Raw genomic sequence first — 10,000 nt, 5'->3', positions numbered from 1 at the left:
ACATTTCTTGCCGATACAATTGTTTCAATGGCGTCCATATTGTCAGTCGGCAATTATCCGTAGTGTACTTTTCCTTTAATTTAATTCGATGTTTGTTTTCGTCCTTATTCTTACTTCCACTAAGTTGGGCGATGGTTATTGTTGTTATGTAGTGACATGTTGTAGTTTCGTCGAATTCAATTAAAGGAAAAGTACACTACAGATAATTGCCGTCTGACGATATGGAAGCCATTGAAACAATTATATCAGCAATAAAATGTGAGTGACCTTATTTATTTTATATGCTCCAACCAACATTATCAAGCACTCTCGTACGTAGGTACCCGCCAACACGATGGCAATATACATTTCAGTCTTCTTACCTGAAAATGGACGCATTCGGCTCAAGTGGGTTGTTTTCAGCCATTAAATATGCATAACATGCTCTGAACACATTTCTGGGTGAATCATTGCGGCTGTTATTGCTTGTTTGGTCTTGAATTTGCATTTCAAATCTGGTGCCATCAGGGCTAACTGTATCTGCCGACATGACTTCATGGGGAAGAAAATAATAGCAATGTAACATAATAATTCTCAACAATATTGTCGGTAAATGATCTGTGGATGCTTGGACGTGATAGCATGACACAATTATGATTGGAGGTTAATAATCGCATAAAACAAACCATTGAGTTAGATTAACGAATCCTAACAGTATTTTCTTGACACCGTACTATCATCGATCAACAAAGCAATATAATATATTTTTCTCTCTATTTGCATTTGTCACCAGTAATCTTTATTCAATGTTATGTCCGGATGAACCAAACGCTAAAAATGGAATTAAAAGTAGACATAATGAAATATTATTAGAGAATAATGTGTTGTCATAATGCACAGCTAAAACCTATTCTTTTTCGTATAAATAACTAATTTGACTTAATTTCTAATTCTCTATATCTAATTGAGTAATTTCGACATATTGCGAAATTGACGTGGTACGTTTCTTTTTCCTTCCTTGTTTTATTGCATAATAACTTGTATTTGTGCTGATAAAATTATAGAGTAGAAACCTGAAATGTTAATAGTCCATCCCTTTAACTCACTCAATCCTAACACCGACTATATCCGTAGTTTACCCGGGTTACTTTTACCCTATGCCTATTTATTACATTTTTCTGAGACAAATTATAGGCGAAGTATCAAAGCTAATGTTTTTAGTTTTTATATGTTAATGATATGTGCATGCTCATTTTAAAGACATTTTTTCCAATTTTGAAAAGTAGCAAAATCTCTAGGATTGAGTGAGTTAAAAATCACTAGACTATTTTGCAAGTGACACACCATGTCATATATATATTGTTACAAATTGGAGTAAATCAACACAGACTGGTTTTGGTATGTTTCTGTTTTAAAAGCTTTTTTATGTTTGTTTGTTTGTTTGTGTTTTTTTTTGTTTTTGTTTTTTTTTTTTTGTTTTTTTTTTTTGGGGGGGGGGGGGGGGGGTCGCGCTGTAGAAAACTTTATCAATTCTACTTGATAAGTTATCGCTGAAATCGGATTTTCTCAGTCATGTATCAAATTTTAATTTCAATATTCGGCCTAAAGGTTCATACGGACACCAAACTAGATTAAGCGGATGGGTTACAGAATCATGTCTTTTTTACTGGAACCCTCCACGCATCCTCCATCATTTTAAGGAATATGTGTCGCATTTTCCCCCTCTTTAATGAATGATGTTTAAAGACATAAACGAGATACGTAATTAAGAGTTTTATTGAATATCATAAGGCGACTTAATAATATTGTTTTTTCGGTAAATGTTAAATACTAAAAAAGATCAGAACAAAGAAAAGTATATTCAAAGTTCAGTTTAAGAAAAAGAACCTGCGAATTATGTTCATAATGATATAAATACTCCCGAGCTATCGATAACCAGAAGGTGGGTTAGAATATTTGACTGAATTGGAGACAAAAAGTGAAATAAGTAAGTCATCGAATTTTTGATATGTCTTAGGAAAATAGCCATGTACAAGAATCCTTTAAAACGCCCTTCCAAAAGATGATCCATAACTGTTTCAATTGTCATATAATTATTTTGAGTTTTGAAAGCATATAAAGACCAAAGAATTATGATATGTTAAATTTCGGTCTCTCTCTCTCTCTCTCTCTCTCTCTCTCTCTCTCTCACACACACACACACACACACACACACACACACCCATACACACCCTTCCCCATCTCACTCTCTCTCTCTCTCTCTCTCTCTCTCTCTCTCTCTCACTGTCTCTCCCCTATTTATAAACATCGGTCATTCAACCTATCTATTTATCTCTCTAACTATCTATATATCTATCAATCTATACAATATAATAAATAAGAGAACAAAAGCAAAAAAGTGAATTGATCAACAGCTTAAGGAACGTCTAATTAGAGATTACTATACGTTCTGCATATACGTGTGTTATACTGAACACGCGATTCTACAATAAGTCGGTAACAGTCAAATTTATCAATGAGTGTTTTCTATCAAAGCACATATCATAGGACAAATAATTTAGCCACGGTATTCACAAGTTCAAACATACCTTTATTTTCCTTTTAGGTTTTCCAAATTTGTCAATGAAATTGTGTTATATGAAAAAAAAGAGCTAAGTGTAATAATTTACATTTATATCAGTTTCTCTCAACTTGGAACCTTTGGTTTAAAACCTTGCAAAATGAATTGTTTGCATCACATCTGAAACATCTCCCACGTAACTGAGTAAGGATGACGGTAAGGGGCAATGGCGATGACAAGATTGATTGATAAAGCAACTTTGGGAAGTAGCGTAACAGAAACCACGGACTCTGTAAATGGATGTCGCCGGTGAGGACGTTTTGTCTAAACGTTGCATTTTCCCACTAAATGATAGCCCAGCACACTGTATACCTATCTACACAAGCCTCTGAATAAAAGAAGGCATGTCCTAACTTGGATATCTGATTCTTAATGGGGAATGAAATATCGTCTTGTCGTCCTGGTTATGATACATTTTATTATTATTATTATTATTATCATTATTATTATTATTATTATTATTATTTTATTATTATTATTATTATTTTATATTATTATTATTTTATTATTATTATTATTATTATTATTATTATTATTATTATTATTATTATTATTATTATTATTATTATTATTATTATTATTATTATTATTATTATTTGATAAAGCGTCAGTGTTCACAAATAGTGTGTTTTACAATAATTGTTTTGGTATCACACAAGTTCATTTATTCGACTACAAAATCACCAAAACAGTCACACAAATATCTTGTTCGAAGTTCACATAAAACCACGATAAGAAGATTAAAAAGATTGGTTTTTAAATGCCGTTTGAAGACAGGTAGACTTTCACATTGTATAGGTTTTGACTTATTTACTTGACTCGGCTCCTAGCGGAGAATAGGGCCTCAACAGCACTCTCCCATCTTCTTCTGTCCTTGGCACAGACCTTTGCCTCACTCCAGGTAAGATTAGAGACACACAATTCTTGGTGGAGACTTCTCCTCCAAGTCTGTTTTTGACGACCCCGTTTCCTCTTGCTCTGTGGGTTCCATTCGAGAGCCTGCTTGGATATATGGGTATGGCCAACCCATCGCCAATTTCTGCGTCTGACCTGGACATCCATTTATTTGTTCTTGGTTCGTTCTTGTCCAAAGGTCAGCATTTGGCACTCATTAAACCATTTCAATCTGAGTATTTGTGGAAGACATTGATTGACAAAACTTGTATCTTGGCTGATGTGGTCAAGGTTGTTCGCCACGTCTCTGACCCATAGAACAGGACTGCTTTAACATTACTGTTAAATAACTTAAGCTTGGTGTTTGTGGATATGCTGGACGATTTCCATATTGGTCTCAATATTGCAAAGTCCTGGCGGGCTTTCTTGATTCTAGCGATGCTGTCTTCATCAGTTCCACCCGACTGACTGATTTTGCTGCCAAGGTATGTAAATTCCCTGACATCTTCTATTGTGCCAGAGATGGTGATTTGTGATTCTTGTTTGGCAGTTAAGCACAGTAGTTTCGTCTTCTCTTCACTAATCGTGAGACCAACTCGCTGAGCTGTTTCTTCCAGGGCCGTGACTTTGTTCTGCATGTATTGTAGGCGGTGTGAGAGGAGGACTAGGTCATCTGCAAATTCAAGGTCTGGTCGGGTTTTAGGTGGTAAAAAATGACATGCGATTGGAGGAGGAAATGCAAAACCACGCTCAGCAAACTTTGTTCGTGGTATGTTTTACTCAATTAGCGAAGAACATACGCTTGATGTTGAAAAAATAGAGAATATATTACACGAATTGTTATTTAAATCCCTAAATGAATTCCCTTTCGGACACTGCAAAACAAGCTAAATTTATTGTTCCTTCTTGACCTCCTGATGCATTATGTGCCATTGACCATGACATATATGGTTGAGGACACATTGGACTATTTTGATATAAGACAGCGGACTTAAAAACACCATTTTTTAAAATGACAATAGCGAGACATTGGTATAACTATGATCAATTAAATTTCACATACGGTTGACAATTTCAAGATATGCATTGCAATATTTTGAGTGTGAATGATTGTTAATCAAATAAATCTATAATATATAGAACTTTAAAATGTAGTCCTTCATAGAGCCACTAATCACATGGAGCTGGAGTATATTCCAGCTAATATAACGTGAAAGGGACAAAAGCGATTGCTTGCTACTCTTTAGATAGGACGCTATCGCACAGTACTTTACGCCTGATCTATCTGCTACATAATCGCTGTTGAGTTGACAGGTGGGTTGAAAATAAATATCGACTTCTCTCGTGATCAATCTCGGTCCTTTGCTTGTGAATCTATTACTCTACCAAGTGAGCAATTGGGACCCCCAAAAAGAGAGATAAACATAATTTTGGCAGCTAGATATATCATATTTTCTTAATTTTGTCTGTTGACAATTTTCAAAAGCTCTTAATAACATTGAAGATTGCCTAAACCTATAATGTGTGTGAGTGTGTGCGTGTGTGTGTGTGTGCGCGCGCGTGTGTATTATATATATATATTATGTGTGTGTGTGTGTACCTAATCTATTCGTCAACCTGATTACGAGCTTATTTAAAATTCAAATAAAAAAGTATAAAAGAATTAGGTAGAATGGTCAAATTTTGCAGACACAAAATAAAAAGAAGAAAAAGGAAAAAAGATAAAACAATATCAAATTTAGCCGTCGTTCTCCCAAACAATTGCGGAGTGGTCTTGTGGTGGGACACTCGTCTCGGATCAAAGGGCCCTGGATTCGAGCCTTGCTCTAAGCGAGCATGATTGAGTCCTTGGAAAAGATTTTCATTAACATTCTCTCCCTGTTCTCGAGTGTAAAACGAGCACCTGGCCGTTAACAGCGTTGTCTCTCTCTGTCGGGAAAAAAAAAATTGGATGCGTCATGTCTTGCTTTACATTTTACGTATTCCTGTATACCAGGGGCACTTTGTATAGCTCTTGGAGCATGTTTAGTGGATATTGCGCTATATAAAAGCTTAATTAATTTTTTAAGGTCTATTAGTCATAGTGTAGATTTTGTACGATTATCATTTGCATTTGAAAATAGCGGAAATAGCCGAGTAATACAAAACAGCTTAAGTATTAACTTGTGCAAAATGCCATGGTTGTCTTTTATGTTTATACGAAATTTCCAAAACCCTGCCCTGAAATTTCCTTTCATTATTTAGTGCAATATCTAATAAATGTGCCGAAGGCACTTTCCAATAACCAGGCACAATCTAGTAGCAAATGTAACTGTGCTAAGTTCCAAAGTTCTGTCCACTTCAACTTTGATGTCTACATAACTTTTAAAATCTTTTTATGGAATAAATTGAAACTTTTCATATTTATTATTTGATATGTTGGAGCATACTTTTTCCTGCCATCAATGTTAATAATAATAATGCTGAAAACTTATATAGCGCTATAACTCCGAGACACCAGACTCTAAACGTTTTAAATTACAAATTACTTTGGCTGAAACATACCCATTCACACAAACACACACGCATACACACACACACACACACACACACAAAACACAACACAACAACAAACACAAACCAGACAGACCTATCTTGCTTCTCATACCATCTGCTAAAGACGAAACAGATATGTTTTAAGCGAACGTTTAAAAATAGACAAAGATTCTTTTTCACGAACGCTCTGTGGTAAGGCGTTCCAAACAGAGGGTCCGAAATGAGAAAAGGATCTCATTCCAGCATTTTTCGGTATTCGAGGGACTAGTTTGGTGGAATCATTGGCCGAACGTAAGGGGCGGGGTTTTGAATATCTTTCAATTAGATCCGAAAAGTAGGAAGGGGCAGTACCTCAAGACAACGATACACTAAAACACAAACTTTGAATTTAATCCTGTTCTCAACAGGCAGCCAATGCAAGTCATGAAGCAGAGGTCTGGCAGAATCGCACATAAGCTTCATGAATACTAGTCTGGCAGCGCTGTCTTGGACAATCTGAAGACGTCTCAGATTTTATTGCGAAACGCCAAACAACACAGCAACAGTGTTTTTATTTATTTATATTAACAACTACCACATAATGATAATAATAATAACATAATAATGATGATGATAATGATGATGATGATGATGATGATGATGGTGATGTTGATGATGATGATGATGATAATAATAATAATAATAATAATAATAACAATAACAATAATAATAATAATGATAATATAATAATAATAATAATTAATAATTAATTAATAAATAATAATAATAATAATAATAATAATAATAATAATAATAATGATAATAAATAATAAATATAATCATAATTCTGTAAGAGTGTATCTTAAAAGACCGAATAATGGACTTTCTTGAAAGTCATACGATGCTAAATGATAACCAGCATGGTTTTAGATAAAAGAGATCATGCATTACTCAACTTTTACAGGCGATGGAGGATTTTACCAAGTTAATTGATCGTGATCAATGCATTGATGTTGTTTATCTTGATTTCGAGATGCTTTTGATTCTGTACCACATGAGAGATTATTCAATTAGCTAAAAACATATGGATTTAAAGGGAATATCTTTAACTGGATTAAAGACTTTCTTAATAATCGAATACAAAGAGTCATTGTCAACGGGGTTGTAATTAGAATGTAATTAACGGTAGAACCCAAGGAAGCGTATTTGGGACCATTTTAATTTCTTTTATATATAAATGATTTACCATGTGACATAATTTCAGCCTGCAAACTGGTTGCAGACGATACGAAGATCTATGGTACAACTGAACATCATAACAATCTACAAAATGATATATTTTCACTTTTCAAATGGTCTACAACATGGCATTTGGATAGTAATGTTTCGAAATGGAAAGTATTACATATAGGAAAAAATAATCCATGTCATAGTTATTTTACCGATACTTCTATGTCAAATCTACTTTCCGTTGTGCCTTATGAAAAGGATGTGGGAGTTACTTTTTATCCTTTTTGGAATGTTGATTTACATATTGATAATTGTGTAAGCTGTGCAAACAGAATGATGGGAATAATATACATAACCGTTATAAGTCTTGATAAAACCATATTTTTGTAATTGTATAAATCGTTCGTTCGACCAAGTCTAGTATATCATCTGGAGTCCATAATATAAAGGACAATCTATTAGTATTGAAAGTGTACAGAGGAGAGCTACCAAACAAGATATGAAGTGAGTAGAAAAGTGCCAGAAGACAATAGAGAATAAAAAATTTTTTCGCGGCGGTGGTGGGGTTTGAACCTGCGACCTTATTGGTACGACAACTCCGCCTGGCAGGTGAGAGCGTGGCTCTACCGTGTGAGCCATCCACGAACACAAAAATATTCGTTTCAAACCAAAGTCATTTCTAGATCCCTCTCTCACCCACTTCTTGAGATCGCCGATTCGTTCGCCACATCGCGAAGTAATTTTGACCAGCAGTTAAGCTTAATAGCCAATATTCTCATCACAAACATATAACATAGAAACGATTGAGACATTGAGTATGCTCCGGTGTATGGGGTGAATTTTTAATTCAGAAAAGTGAGTGGAGCAGGCACTTATGTTGGTAACAACAAGATATGAAGTGAGTAGAAAAGTGCCAGAAGACAATAGAGAATAAAAATTTTTTTCGCGGCGGTGGTGGGGTTTGAACCTGCGACCTTATTGGTACGACAACTCCGCTGGCAGGTGAGAGCGTGGCTCTACCGTGTGAGCCATCCACGAACACAAAAATATTCGTTTCAAACCAAAGTCATTTCTAGATCCCTCTCTCACCCACTTCTTGAGATCGCCGATTCGTTCGCCACCATCGCGAAGTAATTTTGACCAGCAGTTAAGCTTAATAGCCAATATTCTCATCACAAAACATATAACATAGAAACGATTGAGACATTGAGTATGCTCCGGTGTATGGGGTGAATTTTTATTCAGAAAAGTGAGTGGAGCAGGCACTTATGTTGGTAACAACAAGATATGAAGTGAGTAGAAAGTGCCAGAAGACAATAGAGAATAAAAATTTTTTCGCGGCGGTGGTGGGGTTTGAACCTGCGACCTTATTGGTACGACAACTCGCCTGGCAGGTGAGAGCGTGGCTCTACCGTGTGAGCCATCCACGAACACAAAATATTCGTTTCAAACCCAAAGTCATTTCTAGATCCCTCTCTCACCCACTTCTTGAGATCGCCGATTCGTTCGCCACCATCGCGAAGTAATTTTGACCAGCAGTTAAGCTTAATAGCCAATATTTCATCACAACATATAACATAGAAACGATTGAGACATTGAGTATGCTCCGGTGTATGGGGTGAATTTTAATTCAGAAAAGTGAGTGGAGCAGGCACTTATGTTGGTAACAACAAGATATGAAGTGAGTAGAAAAGTGCCAGAAGACAATAGAGAATAAAAATTTTTTTCGCGGCGGTGGTGGGGTTTGAACCTGCGACCTTATTGGTACGACAACTCCGCCTGGCAGGTGAGAGCGTGGCTCTACGTGTGAGCCATCCACGAACACAAAAATATTCGTTTCAAACCCAAAGTCATTTCTAGATCCCTCTCTCACCCACTTCTTGAGATCACCGATTCGTTCGCCACCATCGCGAAGTAATTTTGACCAGCAGTTAAGCTTAATAGCCAATATTCTCATCACAAACATATAACATAGAAACGATTGAGACATTGAGTATGCTCGGTGTATGGGGTGAATTTTTAATTCAGAAAAGTGAGTGGAGCAGGCACTTATGTTGGTAACAACAAGATATGAAGTGAGTAGAAAAATGCCAGAAGACAATAGAGAATAAAAATTTTTTCGCGGCGGTGGTGGGGTTTGAACCTGCGACTTATTGGTACGACAACTCCGCCTGGCAGGGGAGAGCGTGGCTCTACGTGTGAGCCATCCACGAACACAAAAATATTCGCTGCTGGTCAAAATTACTTCGCGATGGTGGCGAACGAATCGGCGATCTCAAGAAGTGGGTGTGGAGAGGGATCTAGAAATGACTTTGGGTTTGAAACGAATATTTTTGTGTTCGTGGATGGCTCACACGGTAGAGCCACGCTCTCACCTGCCAGGCGGAGTTGTCGTACCAATAAGGTCGCAGGTTCAAACCCACCACCGCCGCGAAAAAATTTTTTATTCTCTATTGTCTTCTGGCACTTTTCTACTCACTTCATATCTTGTTGTTACCAACATAAGTGCCTGCTCACTCACTTTTCTGAATTAAAAATTCACCCATACACCGGAGCATACTCAATGTCTCAATCGTTTCTATGTTATATGTTTGTGATGAGAATATTGGCTATTAGCTTAACTGCTGGTCAAAATTACTTCGCGATGGTGGCGAACGAATCGGCGATCTCAAGAAGTGGGTGAGAGAGGGATCTAGAAATGACTTTGGGTTTGAAACGAATATTTTTGTGTTCGTGGATGGCTCACACGGTAGAGCCACGCTC

At 36.4% G+C, this 10,000-nt stretch overlaps 1 protein-coding gene across 1 annotated transcript in view; it reads right to left on the bottom strand.

Moving 5' to 3' along the window:
• The window catches only part of LOC144972614 (sodium/hydrogen exchanger 9B2-like), a 55,302-nt gene extending 52,601 nt beyond the window's left edge, over window positions 1-2,701 (bottom strand). Inside the window, exons 1-2 of the mRNA XM_078914049.1 lie at window positions 2,568-2,701; window positions 363-531 (exon numbers count right to left, since the gene is read on the bottom strand). Coding sequence (XP_078770175.1) covers window positions 363-529 — 167 coding nt within the window. The 5' untranslated portion in view covers window positions 530-531; window positions 2,568-2,701. The remainder of the gene's footprint in view (window positions 1-362; window positions 532-2,567) is intronic.
• Window positions 2,702-10,000: the final 7,299 nt, after the last annotated feature.

Source organism: Berghia stephanieae, chromosome 5 (assembly GCF_034508935.2).
Source record: "Berghia stephanieae isolate SIO BIC M18660-M18661 chromosome 5, UCSD_Bste_1.3, whole genome shotgun sequence".
NCBI classification, from domain to species: Eukaryota; Metazoa; Mollusca; class Gastropoda; order Nudibranchia; family Aeolidiidae; genus Berghia; species Berghia stephanieae.
This window is presented reverse-complemented; position numbering and strand designations above follow the sequence as displayed.